The sequence below is a fragment of the Daphnia pulicaria genome, chromosome 7 (genome assembly GCF_021234035.1).
Source record: "Daphnia pulicaria isolate SC F1-1A chromosome 7, SC_F0-13Bv2, whole genome shotgun sequence".
Lineage (NCBI taxonomy): Eukaryota > Metazoa > Arthropoda > Branchiopoda > Diplostraca > Daphniidae > Daphnia > Daphnia pulicaria.
In genome coordinates, this window is record NC_060919.1 from 14434406 (window position 1) to 14455934 (window position 21529).

Here is a 21529-nt window from a genome sequence, read left to right on the forward strand (position 1 = left end):
TACTGAATTTAAACTGTTTTATTTTTTGGTTATGTAAATAATTAAGGTGATCATGTGGAGTATTTGATAAGTTTTCCATGCAGAAATTGCTCTTGATCATGTACCACTACTCAATACGATGGAGTAATTTTGAATTGATGCGTTTTTTTAAAGGTGGAAAGCTCCGACAACGCAACCGCACGATCCGGGCAACTTGAATTTTTCAATGGCGAAAGGGAAAGCGTAGTCGTACGGGTTGTAGACCAAGAAGCGATGGAAAATATTTTTCTGGACGCATTTTGACTCGTAGCAGGACGGTACCAAGGGGCAGGTGGCACCCACGACCACGTCGCATTCTTCAATTCGAGCAGTTTGCGTGTACTTGATGCCGTAAGACTCGACGCCGTTGACGATGGTGCGCCACTTGCCGTCGACATTGATGGCCCGGAAAGGACGGATGTAATCGGTGGAACTTGGGCAGAGATAAGATTCGTCGTTCAACTTGTCCAGTCCGTCGACTGAATTCTCAGTGTTGGCCAGTTTGTCCTTGTAGAAAGCCAAGACGGCCTGGTAATGTTGGTCCAGGGCTTGTTGCACTTCATGTTGGGGATATTCAGAGTCTTCCAGGCACCAGGACTTGGTCGTGTTTTTGGCGCAGTGCGGAATCTCGAGGTACTCGTACTTTGGCTGAGCACCGTAAACAGGTGGTCTGTAGTTCGGGTCTGGCGAGCAGAGAACTCCGACCGTCAAAGAAGCAAAAATCTAAAAGAAGAATTAGCGCATTTAGTAGAGAATTTTAAAAAATGAATTTAAATGTTGATGTGAATGTCTTTACCATGAATTTAACAGACATCGTGATGCTGAGTCTCGTAAGATGTTCTATTTGCTTTGCTTTTCTGGTAACAACTAATTCAAACAAGATGAGACCGCGCCTTTATATACCAAACATGTTTCACATTGCCAATAGAGTAAGAGCTCTTTTTTTTCTAAGTTTCCGATTGACTAGGCAATTTCGTCAATAGAGATTGAAGTGGAAATTGGGTGGACCACAGCTCAACTATGCGAAATTCAAAGTCACTCAAACTGAAACAATCAGTCCGACATTAGACGTTTTGGTTTACACCCCGGTGGTTTCTGCTATAAAAGTTGTACTCCAATGGGGTAATATTTTGACCAAACTTATTTTGTTGTTACAAAAAGAGAAGTTAATATGGATCAAGGACACCACATCACCAGTGAAATGGAAATTGGTTTAGTGCAAGGAAAGAACTGTTGACTGCAAAGCATGGCGCGCTATAAAAACCTTTGGGTATGTTTGAATCAGCATCAGTCGAAAGCTGACAATCACCCAAACAACTTTGAAAATTGCGGATCAGAAAAATTTTGAGATGTTGAACATAAAAACTGTGGTAAGTTCAACTCCAATTAGCGCTCAATGATCAATTAAGTATTAATATAATTAATAACAGCAGAAATTCTCGTTAAAAAATCTAGTTGTGTTTGGCAGCCGTGTTGGTTGCAGTAATGGCCGAGCCTGAACCTCAACATTACCCCAATACTTTCTTTCCTCCACCAACTTCTTACCCTAAACCAGAATACCCCGAACGAGCTCCAGCGTACCCCAAACCTTCCTATCCTACTCCAGCACCAGCCTATCCAAAACCAGCTTATCCTACTACACCTGCCTACCCCAAACCAGCTTATCCTACTACACCAACCTATCCAAAACCAGCTTACCCTACTACACCAACCTACCCAAAACCAACTTACCCTACTACACCAGCCTATCCAAATCCAACTTACCCTCCTCCAGCCTACCCAAAGCCAGCATATCCTTCACCAGTGCCAACTTATTACCCCAAGCCATCCTATCCCCAACCTGCATACCCTGCACCTTATAACCAAAAGTACGAGAGCGAATACTGTGACTCTCGCAAGGCCCCCAAATGCTCGAAAAACGGCACTCTGACCTTTTGCCTTGAGGATTCTGAATACCCCGAGAAAGAAGTCAAGGTAATCTGAAGGAAATTGTAATACTTAAGTTCACTATTCTTAATGGAATATTTGATTATATACCCATAGTACGCCATCGATTACGACCCTATTATTTTGAAGAAATATGCTGATGTTGCAGAACAGTCGGCTGACAACTTGGTCGATGGTCTGACATCTTTAGCCGAGAAACATTTCGACTATTCTGATTACCACGGCAACACCTTCGAAAAGGGCAACTGGGTTGGTGGTGAAGGATACATCTGCCCCAGTGATGTCCTTTACGCCCGCCCTGTCCGCGCAATCAATGCCGAAGGTGAGTGGCGCGTCATCGTCCAAGAAATGGCCTGGCCCGGATACACTCAGACCCAGCGCACCGAGACTTGTTTGTTCCCCGGCTCATCTTGCCGCACGTTGGCACCTTGCTATCAGAGCAAATGCTTGCAAAAATATGTCTACCAGCGGATGCTTTCCTTTGATCCATGTGATCCCCAGAAGGGAATCTTCATTGACATCTACAAGTTGCCATCGGCCTGTTCGTGTCACATTTCAGCTTAAATTCTTACTCGACCCTTCAACATCCCCCTACCAAATTTTTACAATGGATACTTCATGAACGAATATTATTTAAATAATTTGCTGTCGGATCAATAAAATGAGTTACACTAATATTAGTTCTTTATTCTTAATTGATTGGTGTTTCATAAGGAACTGTGTTAAAGATTAAAAATCAAAAGGCGAGTAGCCCTATTGAAAACGGGTTTTACAGAATTGAGCATCAATATTGATTGGTATAATAAATTCTCAAATCCAACACTTCTGTGGTTGTGGCCTCAAATTCTTGGTTATTAATACTAATACTATTATTCAAATTGATTTACCGAAAATTAATTTTTTAAATAATTTTTTAAAACCTACCTTGTTCATATTCATGCAACCCTGCCCATTGCCCACTCCCCCTCAATTCAGTGCAAAAATAATGGCCGTCTGGTGCGTTGATTGTTGTGATGGTGAGATGACAAACAATTCTCTTTCTCAGTTTTTTGGTAATTTGTTTTTTATTGTTATGATTATTATCACTATTAGAATTAGAGTAGCTGTCTATCGGGTTATTGCATTTTGCTATAAAACTCCTCAACCAACTTGAAAATGAAGAAAGAATCTTCAGAATGGATGTAAAGCCAGTTATCTCTAAAGTAAAGTAGAGGTTTTCATGAGAGATGGTATTGGTCTTGATTGTTATTGTTGGCTTAGATGAAATTTAAATGGTTTTACTGTTTTAATTAACAGATAACAAAACATTTAGCTAATGATTCTTCTTGCATTCTTGACTAAACGTTTTCAGACAACTGCAGCTGAAGTTTTCGTGTTCCCTGAGTGTTCTTGGCATTGAGAGATGGAATGGTCCCATTCAACATTACAACCTGTGTCTTTCATTCTCCCAGGAATTTTTATTTTCAAGGTAGTTATTTTGACCAATGTTTCTTTTTATTACTGTGAAGTTTAAGATGGTATGTGGTATAATTAGTTAAGAAACTTTCCTGAAAGGTATATGGTTTTGCAATCATCGTTGAGTGGATTGTTTTGAGGTTGTTCCCATGTCAGATAAAGAAAAATCCTAGCTCACACCCCTCTAAGAAGAATAGACTAGTTGCTATTTCCCTGTCTGTAATATGAAATTCAAAAAGCTTGCCAACTGACACAGAGAGGTTTCATAGTTAAGCTATAATTCTACTTGTGTCATTTTTGTTATCGTCACATGAGAATTCACTGCTAGATGGTAATTGATTTTTTTAAAGCAGGGTTAACATCCAGTTTAAGTCTTAGCTTCTCTTCTTTGTCATAGTTTAAATCAAACATTTTGTTTTTGTTTCAACAATAGCTATCAGATATTGTTTTCAGAATATTTGGTTTAACTAAAACCACATAAAGTGTCATTAATTTGTTTTTTTCAGACTGCATTTCCTTTGATGGTGAAGATTAATTCATTTTATTTCGTTTACAGGTTTATCGTGTATGTTCGCGTAGTTGCTGTCCGCTGTGGTACGTTGTTGCAGCCTGGTGATGGATCTTTCTAATTCAATTGGTCGTTCCTTGGTGCTGATTACCGAAGTTGCATTATTAATTTTATTATCTTATTAAATTGGCAGTATGTCGTCAATGTAGTTTTTACCGTTAATATGTTAAGAAGGAACAAAAAAAGAAATATGGGGATGTTTATGTCAAACAAATAATAAACATGTTTTCGGGATTGGGAAAGGATAGCGGAGGATGTTGGAGGGGGATATTTCAAGTTTGGTAAAAAAATCAGTTAATCTATAACCCTACAAACATATCCACACTAATTAGTCTCCAAACCCCACAAACTTATTCTTTCCAATTCTTCAGACCCCACAAACATACATCTACCAACCCTCAAATTTGTACCCTAAACCACATAAACCAATGTTGAACCCTATGTCTGTAATAAATACAAATTTTATACATTAAACTAGTTTATTTATTTTTTATAAATGTACAAAAAATTCAATAAACAGAGCGTCCGGTTCAAGACGGTTTACTACTGCACGAGTTTAAACGCAACTTACCACCACCGCTGCGGCAATGAGACAAAAAGCGATGGTTTAGTTTTGCGGAAATCTGCGTCAGTCAAGTTACACATCGACTTCTGTCGAATTTTGCATCTAGTCTACTGGTGCAAATAGCGATCCTATGTGTTTGGTAGAGATGGTTGTTTAAAAAACAAACAATGGTGATTTTTTTTTGTCTACTAAAAAGTAAGAACACCCCATCGTTTGTATTTTAAACAACCATCTCTACCAAACACATAGGATCGCTATTTGCACCAGTAGACTAGATGCAAAATTCTACGCGAGTTGTTGAATTAGAAAAATTTGTAACTTGACTGACGGAGATTTCCACAAAACATAAACCATGGCTTTTTGTTTCATTGGGTAGTGGGTTGCATTGTTTTAACTCGCACATGCTGTTATAGGACATGTCTACGGCCCCCAGAGATAGTATCTGGACCGAGAAGAAGAGAGAAGTACGAGGCAAGTTTTTCCGGGGAGATGTAGTCATACTAGGCTTCCGGGTTAGACTCATGACCCTCCAAAAGTTTTCATCGGATCATGCGCCTTCCAAGTCCCCGTTCGACCAGAGCCCTCCCCTCCTCCTGGTTTCACAGCGGGTGAGTGACCACCGGCGGGCGTTGGTTAGTGGTTAGTTAGGGAAACGGGGCCACAGAAAAGAAGGGAGCCCAGATATGCACTTGTAATTTAGCTAACAACTACACAATTTATCAGCATTCTCTTGAATCACAGCATTCTCTCATTGATTTTCACCAGGTAGGCAGGCAGGCACCACTGGATGAAGTCCATGACAAGTAGCGAAGGATTACCCTGTAAGCAGTCTAATGAACATTTATTTGGATGACAATAATATTCAAACAAGATTGCAGCAACATAAGGCAATACCTCAAATCAAGAGGGCCTGTGCAAGGAAGTAAAAAGGGAGAATCAAGCTTCAAGGGTAGCAGCCACCGGTTAGCAAACAAGAAACCTTGTTGACTGTATAGTCCTTGTCTTTTTCTTGAAAGGACATGATTTCTCATTAAAGTCTGTCATGCCAATTTAGAAACCTGAAATTTTGAAACTGTAAATAAAAATAATAATAAGTCACCTTGTTTATAATTTGTGTCATCAATGTACTTGATGTCTATGATCTAAAAGAATAACTAAACAGTTATCAGTATACCCTGGAAATCGTCTCTTAAACATTAGATAGACATAAGTGCAGATCATCACTTTAAATACATATTAGACTGCAACGGAAAAAGTTAAGTGAAATGACAAAAGTGAACTTACACATGAAACCACCAATCAGTTATCCAAGGTTCTCTAGAAGATCTAATGAGAGATTGGTCCATGCTGTGGTTGGTGATCTAGCAAGTCCAATAGAAACAGCCGATAATTAAGATGAATCCTAATCAAACACGAGAAGAATTGTATTTGTAGAAAAGTATGAACAATATTTGCTTCAGCAATAATATATAAAGCTAGTGTTGGTTGTTACCTGTATCATTTCGATGGCTCATTCAGTAAAATACAATGAGTTCGAAAAAAATAATTGACGGTCGGCTGCACGACTTTCACGTTTTCTCAGGGCTCAGACTGTAAGTTGATGAAAAAATTATGAAGGATATCCAACATATATCCGGAATACGGGAATAGAACACATCACCGACAAGTTACAGACGAAATCACTCTAATTTCCATATGAATTCATTGGTAATTTACTAATTTTCGAATAAATGATAGCGTAACTTTTGACAGCAAAACGCCATATGCCCATAACTGGCAACACAATAATCAACACGCCATGACGCCATCTATTTGACACGTCTCAAAACTCAGTATTTTAACTTTTGAAGAACTTTGGAAGAACTGATCTTAAGATGCTCACAAAACTTGAAAAGCACATTTTTGTTCGCTAAAACCTAGCATTCGATCTTGAGAGCAGTACAGAGAACAAAGCTCACTTGCTAGTTTTATGCAAATTTTCCGGAAGTATACAGAAAGTAAACGATAGCACCATAACCATTAAGCTGCCGTCAAAATAAACCAAATATTCGTGATCTCCGTGAAATTTGGCGTCGATAAAGTGTAATTTAAACGAAATCCAAAATTTGGCCAAAATCGAGAATTTTCCTGAACAATAGTTCAGGATAATTCTCAAATCCGGAAGTACTCGTACGTACAAAACCAAACATGAACTTTACTACAAATTGGACGAGGATCACGAATATGTGGTTCTTTTGTGCATAAGATGAATATTTACTGAACTACTGACTGAAATGAGAAAACCGGAAGTAGAAAAAAAACTCATTATAAAAAATCTAACAAGTGAGCTTTGTTGCTGAAACAGAAACTGACAGGCATCAACCAAAATTTCGAGAAATTTCTTCAGAGATGAGCAAAGTAAACTTAACTAAACTGAGCGGAATATGATCAAAGGCTTATGCCGTCTAGCGTCAGAAAGAACAAACGTTTTAAAGTAAATGGAAATTATAACTAGGCTTATCTCCGCTCTAGCTCGTTGGCACTCCATTGAAAGAAGTAATAAAAAAAGGCAAATAATAACTTTGATATTCACGTAATATTCGCCCCTCCTGCCCTCCTCCCAAAACTAGCACCATCCATCTAGTTGGGTATTTTATAGAATATACAAACTACTGAAACTAGCCGCCATTTGGCTGTGAACAAATTAAATCCGAACGTGAATTGAAATCTCAATGGCCAACTGTCGTCAATTTCAACACACAAAAAAACGCGATCCCCATGAAATGTTAAGTCGATTTGATGAGCTAAAATCAGAAATCAAAATTGGTAAAAATCGAGAAATTCGTCAGCAACTTATTCGGAACGATTTCCGGATATTTTATGTTGACCCATGAATCGACCTTTATACGAGAACCACGAATTACTTGATTAGGAAAAAGACACATTTACACTGAATCCCTTTAAGAAAACGCAAGTACACAAAGAAACATTAGTCAGAAATCTACAAAGAGTGAACTTGAGTGTTGTACTTGTACGTACTGTAGGTTTTTGTAAAAAAAAACTTCTATTCCTACAACCTCAAATACTTTGATGAAACTAGATTTGAACACGATTAGAAGTAATAGAAGATAGTACCTGCTGAATTTGAAAACAAATCACTAAATCGATGACATCTTGTTCACGATAGATGTCAGAAAACAACAACAATGTCTAGTCGTCTGCTACAATCACATTGACAAATTGACTGTGTTCCTTCCTTTCTAATGCAACGGCGTTAATTTTATAACTGTCACCTAGAAGTGTCAACCTCAAACTGCTCACAAGGTGAATGATAATAAAGAAAAACTTAAAATTATTTTCAAATTCCGATGTCTGAGATAGGTAAAATAAATAAACCAATAGCAACTTGTAAACATAAATTAAAAAGGCGTAGGCCTACTCAACCTCCCCTACAGGCAGGATAAATCCAACATCAATACCATGGATTGAAATCTTTGACAAAGAGTAAATAAGTCAACAAAAAACTGAAAAAAGAGAAGTTATAGTCGTTTGACATTCTGTCTGTATATTGCCTGCTCTGCACACGGTCACGGACACATTTCGCCGTCGTCATCGCAAAAAAGAAAGCAAGCACGAAGATAATCTCACTTAACTAGCACGCTCAACACTGTACAAAATCAATTGTTATTAATTAATTATTCATATTATTATAAGGCAGTTATAGCAATCATGGGAGGGAGACAAAATAAACGAACGAACAAAAGATGGACCTCTCGTTTTGTCGTGGAGAAAATGGGGGGGGGGGAACACACACGCACTCAAGACTCACAAAATAAAAAATAGAAACGCAAAATGAAAGGGCATAATGATATAAACATTCCCATCCTCATTAATCCGTTTTTTTTCTTTTATGGTAGACGACACACGTTTTCACCGAGCCCGGGAATCACAAAAAATAAGGAAAACCCACACAAAATTGGAAAATTCTTTTCTTTTCACTAATTTTTTTTTTGTCAATGAAAAGAAAAAAAAAATAATAATTAAGGACCATACCGGAGTGAAACGAATTCAACAAAATTGCAAATAATTATAATTCTAATTAATTAATAATAATAATGGTATTACAAAAAAAAAAAAAAAAATTGGACGAAACAACAAAAACGAAATGCTCGTTTTCTCGTTCGATCCGAAAGCCCCAAAAAACATCGAAGCCGCTCCTCCAGATATTTTCTTTTTGCATAATTAAGCAGCCAAAGAACGCCAGCAAAATACTAGATTAGGAAGAAGACACACACATTTACACTTACACACCCAACACGCACTCCAATCACACACCAAAATATAATCGAATCCAAATAATAAATTGTTTTGGTAAAAAATGGGATGGGGGGAGGTGTTGGGAATATTAAAAAAAAAAACGGTGGAACGCTCAACGAATAGCACGGCTTTCGTCACGTTAATTATGACAAATTTCAAGACGAAAAACTAAATTGCGTATTATGGAACTTCTGTTTCAACTATGGATATAATACGATAGTGGAGAAGGGTTATTATAACGCATTGCAAAATTGACCAATAATAACTGTGTGCCTTTTTTCTTTGTTAATTCTTTTTTTTTTGTTTGTTTCTTGATCTTTTTTCGATTGGAGAGAGAAAGGAAATTTATATGGATACTATATCCAACCACCAAAGCTGAGAAAAGAAAGAGAGAGATATAAACGGTAGTTTCACATCGATTATCACTGGAAATCAGTCGGTCAGGTAAATTAAAAAGGAGAATCGTCACACAACAAATCTAAGTCAACACGCCCAGGACACAAAACAACATTTTGGAATTGTAGGGTTTTCTTTTGTTTTGTGTCGGAGAAAAAAAGAAACGAAAAAAACAAACTAACCAAATATTTCTTCCGGGCCGTCACAAAAAGTTTTTCTCTTTTTTTGTTCCCCTCTAATTTCACATTGGCTGGTGGTGTTGTTGCTGTTGTTGCGGCTGTTGTTGATGATGCATGTGTTGGTTGTCGTAGCCGAGTGCCATCGGATTGACGGCATTGTTAGATCCGGCTACAACCCCGCGCTGCAAGACTTCCTGGGCCGGAGGGCAATGCGGCCTCGGTCCAGGCTCCGGTGTGTAGGTGAACGTCAACCTGGTGGCGTAGATGACACCGTCACTCCTCACCAAAGATATGGGAACCTACGAAAAAAAAAATGACATCAATAAATCTGGAAACAAAAATCAGAAAAGACAAAACGGAATGAAAATGAAAAGTACCTGAGTCGGTCCGCGGACCCACTGCCAACCGGAACGGAAAGCTGAAATATCGGGCACGACGCACAGCATCGACTCCTCACAGCGGAACATGGTCTCGGCCTCCACGTCGCCAAACCACACTTTCAAATTGGGTGTCAGATTTTCGCCCATCAGCTCCAACATGGCCACATCGCCGCCACCGTTCAACTATGAAAATACGAAAAAAAAAAGGCAAAAATTAAATTGACGGACTAGGACGGAATAAACAAAACAAAAATATGGTTGACGTCGGCACTAGCGGGATTCTGTTCTTTTTTTTTTAATTTAAAAATAATGAAACCAAAAAAAAATGTTTGGGAGGGAGGATGAGGATAGTTGTGGAAAATTGGCGTTCCGCTTTGTTGGTGCCATCCAGCGTTGATTGTAGTGGTCGGTTGGTTGGTGGTCAACCTGCGACGGTCAACGATATAACAAATGTGTGGGAAAAAAAACGAAAAAGAAGACCAAGTAAGAGTAGGAGGAGGAGGTGAACGGGATAAGAGGCCTCTGAACAGCAGCAGCAGCAGCAGCGACAACAAATCGCTCGCATAGTTTTCCCGTGGGAACGCATTCGCCACCCAAATTGGATAATATAACAAGAAAGGAGAAGAAGAAGTGAAGAACGAAAGGAAGGAAGGAAGGAAGGAAGGAAGAACATCAGTTGAAAAAAGAAGCTAACCCCTCCCTTGTCACAATTCCTTCGTCTCGGGGGCCGAGCGTGAGAAGGTCCGTCTGGCATTCTCACGCCTATTTTCCATCCTGCCCGACGCCACTGGGGCATTTCTTTTATTTTTGTATCTTATCTTTCTGTCGCTTAGCCTCCCGTCAAACTTTTCCAAATTTTATCTTATTGACGAATCAGACGCCAATAAAACGCAATCGACAGTTGAAAAAGGGACTCACGTGGAGCGAGTGGACGATGGGGACGGGGGTGACGGGACTGCGGACGGGTCCCATGCCCTCGTAGAACTGGTACTCGGCCTTGTCGGTGCTGATGATGGTCCAGGCGGCTCCGTCGTTGATCATTTCCTTGTTGGGCTCCTTGGGGCACGGCGTCGCCTGGAACTGGATGATGCGCTCCTGGCTGAGGCACAGGTACATCCGCTCCGTGTCTTTCATGTAGAAGGCGCACTTGTGCAGCTGCGAGACGGGGTCGTCGGCGTCCAAAACGGCCATCTGCTTGTCCACTTTGCGGATGATGAGCCGGGGTAGGGCCATGCCCGTCACGCTGCACACCAGCTTGACCGTGCTGCCGTAATGGATGTAGCCGTCGCGCACCGTAAACTCTTCCGACTCGGATTCGCTGTCGTCCACTGCCGAAACAAAATTGAAATCAAAACATTTTATTTTTGTTTTCAGTTAAGTCGAGAAACAAATGGCGGAATTTGTGTAGTAGATGCTCACATAAATGAATGGTGAAGGCGCCCCATTGGGTGGAACTGGCGTGAAAATTGTTATTGTCCACGTGCAGGTAACGAGTGCTGACCGTTTGCGAGCGGAGTCGATTGAACAGGGCCACTTTGGTCCCGCTGGCGATGCACACTGGGAATTTTTAGACAGACAGATGTTAAATCAATCGAGAACTGGAAAAACACAAGAATCAAAACACTCACGATCGGCGTTCTTGAGCGACTGCTTCTTCTTGGACGGTTTAGAAATGACTTTAATCCGCTTGCTGTGGAAGACGCCGATATCCTGGCCGTTGCCGTAAAACATTTTCACCGACAGCATGAAATGCTTGCGCTTGTCAGAGTCGGAAATGAACAGCGTCTTGGCCGCGCAATAACTCTACAATCAAAATTCCCAATGAATTAAAAATTCCGGAATTGTGTGAGTCGAAAGTTTTCAATTACTTTTCCGTTGAGGTCGAGTTGCTGCATATCCTGGTCGGAATTGCCGATGCCGATGAAAGCGCAGAGCTGCGAGGCGGCTTCGGCTTCTGCGGGCGAGGCCCCGTTGGCGGCGGCTTCGCGCTGGATGGCCTCGCGCCTCCTCCGCCATCCGTCGCCGTAGAGGTAGATGCACGGCGGCGGGCAGAAGAAGCGCTTCTCGTTGCCGTACGACTTCTGGGCCACTTTAGCGTGCAGGATGACCACGACCATGTCGCCGTGCTCCTGCAGGTAGCGCATCATCGCCTCACGGGTCAGCCGCTGCTCCTTGGTTCCGCCCCTATACGCCGATCCGGTCGGCCTATTTGATTAATAATTCATTCAATCAAACTAATCCAGAATAATAATAATAATGACGACGGCGACTTACCCGTATCGATCGATGGGCACGGGTGGCGACGGAGTCGAAAGAGGCGACGGCGGAGTCTGCAGAGTCGGAGCCATGGCCGAACTGGGATGCGCCAGGGCGTAAGGGTTATGATGTTGTTGTTGTTGCTGCTGTTGTTGCTGAGCCCCCTGCTGCTGCTGCTGTTGGTGATGATGATGTTGCTGTTGCTGATTGAGCAAATGACCGCCGCTCAAATCACCGGATGCTCCGACCACCTTGTCCGGTGGAGTCAAAGAGCCCGGAATCAATCCGCCCGCTCCGACAACTGTCAAAAAACCAAACAATCTAAAATTAAAATTTCCGATCGAGATAAAAATGTCTTCCAAAATCCAAATGAATCAAATAGACCAACAATATCCGTTTGGAAGATTTTGTCGAATCTGTGCCGCTCACATCAGTCAAAAAACAAAAGATTTCCTCGTGTGTCTTTTTAAAAAATAAAAGAAAAAGAGAAAAAGACAAAACAAACTTTTAGCGTTCTAGGGCGATCGACTCTCTGCAACTAGGAAAAAGTAAAAAGAAAAGCCGTGGGAAACGGAGCAGTGGGTGCGAGCTGCACAAGATTAGACACACAAGTCGGCACATTGCCATGTCCTTCTCTCTCTGCACACACACACAAACCCTCCCATTTTTTTCTTTTTCTTTGGTAGAAAAAAAAAGGAAAACAAAAGATTTTCACCCTCCCCGGCTGCAACAATTCGCACATACATAGACAAACATCCGAAAAAAGATGAAAAACTAGTCGGCGGATGGACGGATGGGCTTCTCTATTTTTTAGATGAATATTACATGGGGCCTTCCATATTTTTCACAACAACATCTCGTTCGTCTACTCTTTTTTTCCCTTTTTTTTTCAAATGAAATGTCATCTGAAATTCTTACCCATTTAAAAATGATGACAATTTTCTTTTATCGCTTCCTACTAGTCCCGGTCCAAATAACAAATTTGACAAGCGCTCCTCCGCGTGTGTGTGTGTGTGTACCAGTGCGCCCCAGACACATTCATACAGAGGAAGGGAGGAGAGAGGATCAACGACACCTGCAAGCGCCCGGTTGAGTTCCCACGCTTGGCTATATTTGATGTTGCGGATGGAATAAGAGGGAGGAGGAAAGGAGGAAGGAGGAGGGGGGTGTCTGGGGGGGGTTCCAAACCGAAAAGGATGGGCTTATGAGTGTGTGTGTGTGTAGGGTATACATATATATACAAAGTTATATGTATGGAGACGATTCAACGCTTTAATGCAAAATGCATTTGCTTCTCTCTGGCCGATAAATCGATCGAGTGTGCAACGCTGATGGAACTAGTACTCCTTTACCTACTCTCACTCCCCCACTCCGTGAATCCACCGTTGAAAACACTCGAGTTCCGCAAATCGATATCCAACACATGGTGACCATCTTTTTTTTATTCCGGGGGGGGGGGGGGGAGAGAAAGAAAGAGAAGGGAGGGTCCGTGACCGATAGACTCTCCCCTCTCATCCACCACTCCGCATTATGATGACGACAATAAGCTTTGAAATTATTTATTCGTTTTGGACTTTTAATATTTACCGGAATCGGGGATGCCCAGCGAAAGGCTGAGTCCGTTGGGTTTGTAGGTGTCGTTGCCTCCGCGCTGACGTTGACTGGACGAGGTTGCGGGGCTGTTGTAGTCGGCGGCCGAGAGACCGTAAAAGGCGGCCGAAGTGGCGGCTGAAACGGCCGGATTGGGAGGTCGTTGCTGAGAATTCGACAAATCGACCGGGTGCTGTTCGGTAGGAGTGAACGGTTGTTGTTGTTGTTGCTGCTGTTGTTGTTGTTGTTGAGGCTGGTTGAGGTTGTAAGAAGACGGCGGATGAGTAGCTGTCAGCAATTCCGTCATCACCTGCCCTCCACCCACAGACTGTTTGAAGGAAAAATGAAAAGTTGCAAACGGAATGGAATTTGAAAAGGTTAAAGTTGATTGGATGTTACCTGTCCGTAATAAGCGGCATGTTGTTGTTGTTGGTGATGATGCTGGTGGTGATGTTGTTGTTGTTGCTGCTGCTGCTGCTGATGGTGGTGGTGATTGTGGGGCGAATAAGGATCGTGCGAATTGGACCAAACGTCCACCTCACCGCCGCTTCCGTGTCCCACGCCGACGACTGTCGAACCGGATGAGCCGACCGTTCCGGCCACCGATGTCACGGCCACACTGTTGTTGACTCCGCCGATCAAATCCACAGACTCGCGGCTGTGCTGGGCCTCGTAACCGCCACTTAAACTGAACCCGTAATGGGCCTGTCAGATAAAATTCAATCAAAATATTAAAACAAAGTTTCGTTTTTTAATTTCCATGCCAATAACCAAATGAACCAAAAACGCTCGACTCGACTCACCAACGGCTTAGCTAGAGGCATAATTCAAATCTAATCAATAAGAGACTATCCAAAAAATCTTATCTGATCAAAAAACAATCAATCAATCGAGAAAATGGCGACACATTGTCCCAATGAAAATAACGAAACGGCCGATTGAATTCCAAACAAAAATGAAATTGTATTTTCCAGAGTTGAAAGGGAGACCGGCTTGATGCTCGGCCCGAGTCCTACTGTCCCGCTGGGCTGCGTTACAGTGTCGGTTGTTATTTCACACTTGACCCGACGACGAATACGACGACGACGACGACGTGAAGAGAAAAAAGAAAAAATAATTTCATCCCCTCCACGAGAGACGTTTTGGCCTGCGCGTTGAGAGCCACTCGGTGGCTAAAGCGACGACGACGTCGTCGACAGGTGCGCCGATTCCCACACGCTTTTCACTCTCTCTCTCCACCCCACTCCCTACCCAGTCCGTCACCCACTTCGCTATGTATACACATTGAATGACGTCGAGGATAACAGAGCCGAAAAAAGAAATAGACTCTGGGAGAGAATAATATCCATAAATCTCCACGTGCACTAGATTTAAGAAAAAATTTGTTTAAAAAATCAGATGACGTAAGTTTTTGTTACCGATCGATGATGAATAATCCTTGGCGTATAGAAACAAATTCACTGGACAACATTGTGCAGGGAGGGAAATTCAAACTTGACCAAAAAATATTTCCAACTCGAAAGTTGGTCGAGTGGCAGAGTGCCTTTGAAAAAGTGACCGTTTCCCACAGTCTCCGGCAGGCAAATGAAGTTGGTGGGTTGTTCTTCTCTACGTATCCTAGCGCCTCTCTACTCTCTATACGGTTTCTCTCGAGGCATCTTTTTTTGAATAAGAGAAGGGATCGGATGACCTTTTTCTTTTAAAATAAGGGGCTCTCCCCTCTTCTATTTTTTTAAAAGAACAAATTGTTTGAACCAGTGCACACACACAAGGGTATATAGTACGAAATACACACATTTTTTGTTGTTTTTCCCCTCTTGTGTTGAACAAGAAGTAAAAAAGAAAAAAAGTTTTTTTGAAAGAAGAGATGGCCGCCGGCGGTTCCCACACAAACACACTAGACACTTTAGAAGGCTCTCGTTAACTCTTTCCGTCTCTGTCTGTGTGTGTTATCTCCAATTTGTTAGATTCTTGTCAAGAAATCAACCCGAAATCAAACAGTTAAACAAAAGAAACTCAACTTTTTAAATGTTAAGTCCGTCCAGACAGACAGACGGACAGACACTTGTAGTCCCCCAAATGAAAATTGATTTGGCGAAGCATTTGAAAAATGAGAGATCTTTTGTAATTTAGATGTTGGGCAGCCAAAAGTAAACCGATCTGGGAATTGGTAATACGAATCGCCATCACTTTTCTAAGAGAGGAGAAACTACCAAGTTGTTCAGTGCTGGCTGGGCTGCAGTTGCTGGGCGAGGCCCGATGGAATGTCCATTGAAAAAGTTTCTTGTGTGTGAACCCCCACAAAAACGAGTGGTGGTGGGGGGGGGGGGGGGGGGGAGAATGTATAGGAGAGTTGCGATCAGAACCTCGACCCATGTACCCATGTACCCACCAAACCCGCCCCGGTTCGTGGGAAAGAATTTGGCCGTCTGGGAAAATGAAAAACACAGTCCCGCTGGTGGTGGTGGCTACTATATAGACATAGTAGTGGTGTAGTAGTAGTACGGTAGTCACTACACACACAGAGACTAACCTTTTGTATGTATAAATGACCTCCTCCGCAAACCCCGGCGGGCACATCCTTCCGCCCTGCTTATTTTTCTCATTCAAAACCCACACACACACTAAAGCTCATGTACTAACTGTTACCTCTCTATACTGGCTTTTAATTTCAGAGGAAGGTGGGGGAGCAAATACATAATCAACAACAACAGAAGAAAAGTTTTTTTTTCCCACACACTCACGTGTGTAAACAAAATTCGAGCGGAGCGCGCCAAATTCAAAATTTTCAAATTGTTCGAAATTTGATCTTTTTTTTGTTATCCGATCAAAATTCAAGGAGAATTGAATTCGGATCCAATAAAACGATGCCGGGAAGAAAAGGAGAAAAAATAAAAAAATAAACGGGCGACCGGACAGGAAACAATCGTGGACGACAGCCAAAGTCGTAAAAATCGGGAATTGCCTATAACTGAAAATCGTGATGTTGACACAAGTCGGCTTCTCTTTCTCACACGATATCACTGGTTACGCATGTCTGTGTGTGTGTGTCATTGAGTCTGAGACACATTCCTTATCGCCGACATAATCATCATCGTCGTAAGATTCTTATCATCGACCCAGTCAAAATAAAATCAAAAGAATTTCAAACGTTTGAAAATTGCCGCCAATATCAACAACTGACCCAAGTCGGCCAAAACAAAACTTGGAAAACTTCAAATTTTTCTTCCTTATTATTATTATTTTTTAAATACCCAAGTATCGGCGAGCGGACTACGTGCGCTGGGTGTGTAGGGCTCCGAGTCGAGGTCCATTGTGCTGGGCGCAACGTCGGGCATTTTGTCCAAATTTCTTTTATTAAAAACTTCGTTCCGATATATTTCACTGCGAAAAATGTTGACGATTGTCAATGGCTAAAAACTGTCACATGTGTCCAAAAAACCAAATTCACTGGATAAACCGAAATTCACTGGGCGACGAGATAAACCAAATTCCGTTGAGATCGACGGATGTTACGAGACAAGGACGGCCACTGGGCGCGTGCTGATTCCAGTCCAACCGTCGTGCAACTAAACTGAACATTTTCTACCCAACGACGACGACGACGGCGGCTGCCCCCTTTTCACCTAGGGTGGAGTGTATAGGGGGAGGAGGGTAGGTCCCGAGAGCACACAGACACACTATGTGTGCAGCTGTACCTCCTCCTCCTCCTACTACTACCCCCAGCAAAACGGACACACAAGAGGAAGGAGGGGGGGAGTTGAAAGCGTCATCGGGTGGTGGAGGTCTGTCTTTTGTTGTACAACTTTTTAAATAGACTCCAATAGATTTACACAGCAATCTGCTCCACGTAATAATCCCTTTGATCCAAAAACTCCCCCCACAACTGATTTTTTCCTATTTCAATTCAATTCCAATTTGATCGAACTGAATTATTCAAATTAATAAATACGGGTGGTAAATGAATATGCACACACCATGTGGGGGGGGGGGAATCTGATGAATCAAACGTCTAATTATTTTATCGGGGAGGAAGGAATTTGGGCCTACATCCCAATTGAAAAATAAAAATGTTTCAAGAGATGCGCTGAAATTCCCATTAATTTGTCGTCGGGTTCAAACACATCAAGGGCGTGTCATTTGGTGTAGTGTAGAGCAGGGGGGTTTCATCCGCATAAAACTGAATAATGACCCCCTCACTCCCTTTAAAAAAAAAAGACAGACATGGAGATGCCGGAGTTAAAGGGGAAGTTGTAACGCGAGCATAACGTGGGAAAAAATAAAAATTTAGTCAACGTTTCGAGTCTTTACTTCGTTCGGCAACAAGTGGCGTAGCCAAAAAGGAAGAAAAAAAGATATCCCCCCACCATACCATTTGAAATGACGTCACACACGTGTTTGTGCGGTAACACGCGGGACGATGGATTGAAGAAGGAGCTCCTTCCGCAAAAGGTAAAAATAGAAGAAAGAAAAAACCAACTGATGGGAACACAACAGCAACAACAACACAAGGAGAGTCGAAATAAATATCAAATAAAAAGAAAGACATAATAAAAAAAGAAAAAAAAAAGAAAAAGTTTTTCCCGCCGACGCAAATGTGTGAGAACGACGTCGGAGTCGAGCATCCACGGAAAGGAGACACACACACACAAAGTGGGGTTGGTGTTGAAAACCCGCTTCCTCCTCCTCCCCCTCCACCTTCCTTATTTTTAACCGAAAAACTAAGCTCCTCCCACCGTTCTAACATTTCTCGGGCCATTTGACCAGTTCAAAATTTAAAAAAATCTTGAACGAAAAAATTTGACAAAATATTTTTTTTTTTACTCAAATTTAAAATTTTGGACGATGATGAAGGAAAATAAATTTCCCATTGCGACTCGTCGATCACGTCACAAGGCGCTGGCAATCGGGCGGCAGGTACGTAAGGGGCCGTGAGAAAAAAATGGCAACAAGTGGAACGGTGAGCAGCTCCACAAGAGCACCTCGTCAAGAGGTCAGAGGCGGTGCACAGAGGTGGCTGCTCCTAATGCTCCTAACGTATATAAGAGGTGGGGGCTTGTTGGGGTCGCCGGCGAGGTCAGTGTCACCTGTTTTTTCTTCTTCTACAACACGTATTGCTCGGCGTAGTAACTCACAACATCATTCTCTTCTCCAATGATAAGGGAAGCTCCTCTTCTTCTGCTTTTTGCTCCTAATTTCCGTGAACGTGGGAGCCGAAACGTTTCCTCCCGAGAGACTTTGATTCGCTCGTTATTGTGTCGTTTCTTTTGACTTTTTCTTCTTCTTCTTTTATTTTTGTTTCAAACAGTTCCAAATTGACTTTTCACCGTTGCTTCTAGTTGGATAAGATAAACACACGGCGCTTTGATTTGATGTTCACCGACAAAGGAACTCACGCCTATCTATTTTGGACGAACGTCATTTCGGGATTTATTTTAAGACCCCCAGCCACTTGACTTTCATTTCTAGTTTGAGTAGCTCCTATAAATCAAAACTGCAATATGTTTTTTTTTTTTTATTCTCTGCAATGTCATTTTTATTGATTGGACCCACCGAAAAAAATAAAGAATGGAGAACAACACAAAAAAAGGGTGTAACAGCCCCCGTGTAGAAAGCGTGGGAAGAAGGCGAAGGCGCAGAGAGAAAACGTTTTTTCGGTACACATTTCATCATTGGAACTAACACAACACAACCAACCAAATTTGTTGTTTGTTTGTTCTTTTTTAAATAAGAAAAAAAAAAGTGAGACTCTCTCTTTCGATATCCCAACAGAAACCCCCAAATAAACTTAAATATAGATCTCTCTCTCTGCTATCTATGCTGTCTACTCCCTCGCAAAGTCACTGGCATTTTCCACAAAATTGGTTTTGGTTCACATCTACGTAGGTATCGTGGGAAACTGGGAAAACAACCCAAAAAATTCTATCGTCATGTTGGACGATTTTCTCTTATCGACGGATGGTATAGAGAGCGACGCTATTCGCAGACAGACAAGGGGTGGAGAGTCTATAGATCCAAAGGAGGGGTTACGTACAGTATGTACATACAATAGTTCACGATTAGACCGTGCTACTGGAATGTTAGGGGGGTTGAGAATCCACCATTCCCCCCCAGAAAACCATAAGTTTTATTCTTACTTTTTTTTATTATTATTAAAGGGCGTCGGCGTCTGATTCCCACGCGAATAACGTCCTATATTGTAGTCGGTGTACCTTTTCCCTCTTTGAAAAACAAAAATGGGCAAGTCCCAAAAAGAAACAAATTTCTATTCTACGCGCACAGGATTTCCAAATAAGCCCCCGAAAAATTAAGATAATTGATAGAGAGTTTGGGAAAAATACAAGTGGCTAATATCACACTGTGTATACTGGCACTACCAATCTCAACACACAAAAGCGAAAAAGTGGTGACTGGGCTTTCCCTCGAACCTACAATCAACAGGTTGGCCAACCCCGTGCGCAGCCAAGGTCTAAAATGGCCGATCTTTTTGTATCTATTTCCAAAAAACTTTCCCAAAAAATAAACCCAAACTCGTACACACATCAGCTATTTTTCTCGAAATAGCAGCTTTGAAATCCGTCATTACGCCGGATGGGTAGGGAGGGAGTATGTCAATGTATCCATCGCGATACAACAGCGTGAGAAGAGTCAACGTCGTGAATGTGTGAGGCTTGGAACAAAAAGTGGCAACAAACTCCGACAGGATCGTGATCGTAAAATAGAATCAATCCACTTTTTTATTTCAATCTATGACGCTTAACCTATACCGCCGAGTTCTTTTATTCTGAGCTGTGTTGGTCGACTCACGAAAGGAAAATAAAAAAAATCGAGAAAAAATAACTTCTTCTTGTTTCCTTTGATTTTTTTTTTTTTTCTAAAACTCTTCGGATGGTTCACACACTGGTCACGGTCCGGTGACTTTTGAGTGTCCTACGCTCGGCCGACCGACCGACCACAAATCGACTGACTCGACTCCAATTATTAAAAAAATGTTCTTCTTCTTCTTCTTTTTCTTCTTCTTCTTTTCAAATCTCAAATTTCATTCAAAAGGAACAAGAAAGCGACTAACCGCCAGTCCATTCACAGAAACGAAACCCCCAAAAAAGAGAATAACACCCTCATCCCCGTTTGGGAATTTTACCTGAGTGTCGAGATAGGCGTCGTTCATTTCTCCCTGCGAGTTGAACCAAAGTCAAGTTTCAAATTTCGCTTGCGAGTTTTCTCGGGGTGTTGGATGATGATGATGACGGTCGGAAGTGGACGCAGGAAAGTTCTCTCTCAAGTTGCAATGCGGATGAAAAAGAAGATGTTGTCAACACTTGGCCTTAGCCTCGGTGGCATATGGAGACATCACCAAAAAACGATTGCGCAAGTCAAACCAAAAATAAAACCGAAAACACTCGGATGGATGGCAAAGTCCCCGGGAGTTGGAAGAAGATAAACAACGAACGTTTTTTCGGAGGAACGACGGAAAAGTAGAACCTTCAATGGCGGATGGGCCGATTGTATTGTCTGTCGAGTCGATTCATTCCGCCGGATAATAGGAGAGAGAGAGACTCGCGGGAGGGGAATCGATCGACCGCGCATGCAAGGGGGGAAGAGGCGGGAATTCGTGAGCGTGTGGATGATGAGAGCGACGCCGTGGCGTCGGCGGGAGTCGAGAGTGGGGGGGGGAGGCGTGATGGTTGGGTTGACAACAGCCAATGGGCGTCGGGACGTTTCCCATTGGCTCTGAGCGCCTAATCACGCTATAGCTATAGCTTCTACCTGCGGGACTAAGCGGTCGGTGGGAAACCAGCACCTCCCACTGGACCTACACCCAGCCGAGCCGAAAGCCCCAAACGAAGAAAATCACGTCGCAATAATTATTGAGCGGGCC

General features: G+C 42.2%; 3 protein-coding genes and 3 long non-coding RNA genes across 8 annotated transcripts; 3 read left to right on the forward strand and 3 right to left on the reverse strand.

Annotated features, from left to right (window-relative positions):
- Window positions 1–2: 2 nt before the first annotated feature.
- LOC124350792 (protein spaetzle-like) lies at window positions 3–916 on the reverse strand. The gene is made up of 2 exons (XM_046801621.1): window positions 815–916; window positions 3–741 (listed from the first exon to the last, which is right to left on the reverse strand). Exons 1-2 carry the CDS (start codon window positions 830–832, stop codon window positions 148–150), a joined length of 612 nt encoding a protein of 203 aa, XP_046657577.1. The 5' UTR covers window positions 833–916; the 3' UTR covers window positions 3–147.
- A 284-nt stretch (window positions 917–1200) lies between these two features.
- Window positions 1201–2640, forward strand: LOC124350705 (chitin deacetylase-like). Its single transcript, XM_046801517.1, has 3 exons — window positions 1201–1388; window positions 1474–1992; window positions 2062–2640. Exons 1-3 carry the CDS (start codon window positions 1368–1370, stop codon window positions 2527–2529), a joined length of 1008 nt encoding a protein of 335 aa, XP_046657473.1. The 5' UTR covers window positions 1201–1367; the 3' UTR covers window positions 2530–2640.
- A 285-nt stretch (window positions 2641–2925) lies between these two features.
- Window positions 2926–8895, forward strand: LOC124350882. The gene is made up of 4 exons (XR_006921236.1): window positions 2926–3017; window positions 3317–3433; window positions 3977–4430; window positions 8797–8895. It is a non-coding gene; the product is annotated as an uncharacterized LOC124350882 (long non-coding RNA).
- Window positions 5200–6145, reverse strand: LOC124350879. Its single transcript, XR_006921231.1, has 4 exons — window positions 6046–6145; window positions 5838–5955; window positions 5448–5611; window positions 5200–5383 (listed from the first exon to the last, which is right to left on the reverse strand). It is a non-coding gene; the product is annotated as an uncharacterized LOC124350879 (long non-coding RNA).
- Window positions 7695–8354, forward strand: LOC124350934. The gene is made up of 2 exons (XR_006921294.1): window positions 7695–7856; window positions 7988–8354. It is a non-coding gene; the product is annotated as an uncharacterized LOC124350934 (long non-coding RNA).
- On the reverse strand, window positions 8075–21161 carry LOC124350549 (recombining binding protein suppressor of hairless-like). 3 transcript variants are annotated; one of them, XR_006921057.1, is made up of 11 exons: window positions 16905–17201; window positions 14050–14355; window positions 13648–13978; window positions 12079–12361; window positions 11673–12009; window positions 11433–11607; window positions 11224–11361; window positions 10723–11132; window positions 9802–9987; window positions 9428–9723; window positions 8075–8803 (listed from the first exon to the last, which is right to left on the reverse strand). XR_006921057.1 is itself a non-coding variant. In XM_046801310.1 (10 exons), exons 1-10 carry the CDS (start codon window positions 20816–20818, stop codon window positions 9487–9489), a joined length of 2430 nt encoding a protein of 809 aa, XP_046657266.1. In that variant the 5' UTR covers window positions 20819–21161; the 3' UTR covers window positions 8075–9486. The 3 variants fall into 3 exon arrangements, 2 of the variants coding, with proteins under 2 accessions (XP_046657266.1, XP_046657265.1); XM_046801310.1 differs by lacking the exon at window positions 16905–17201 and adding an exon at window positions 20792–21161 and having other exon boundaries at window positions 8075–9723; XM_046801309.1 differs by having other exon boundaries at window positions 8075–9723.
- Between the last annotated feature and the right edge of the window lie 368 nt (window positions 21162–21529).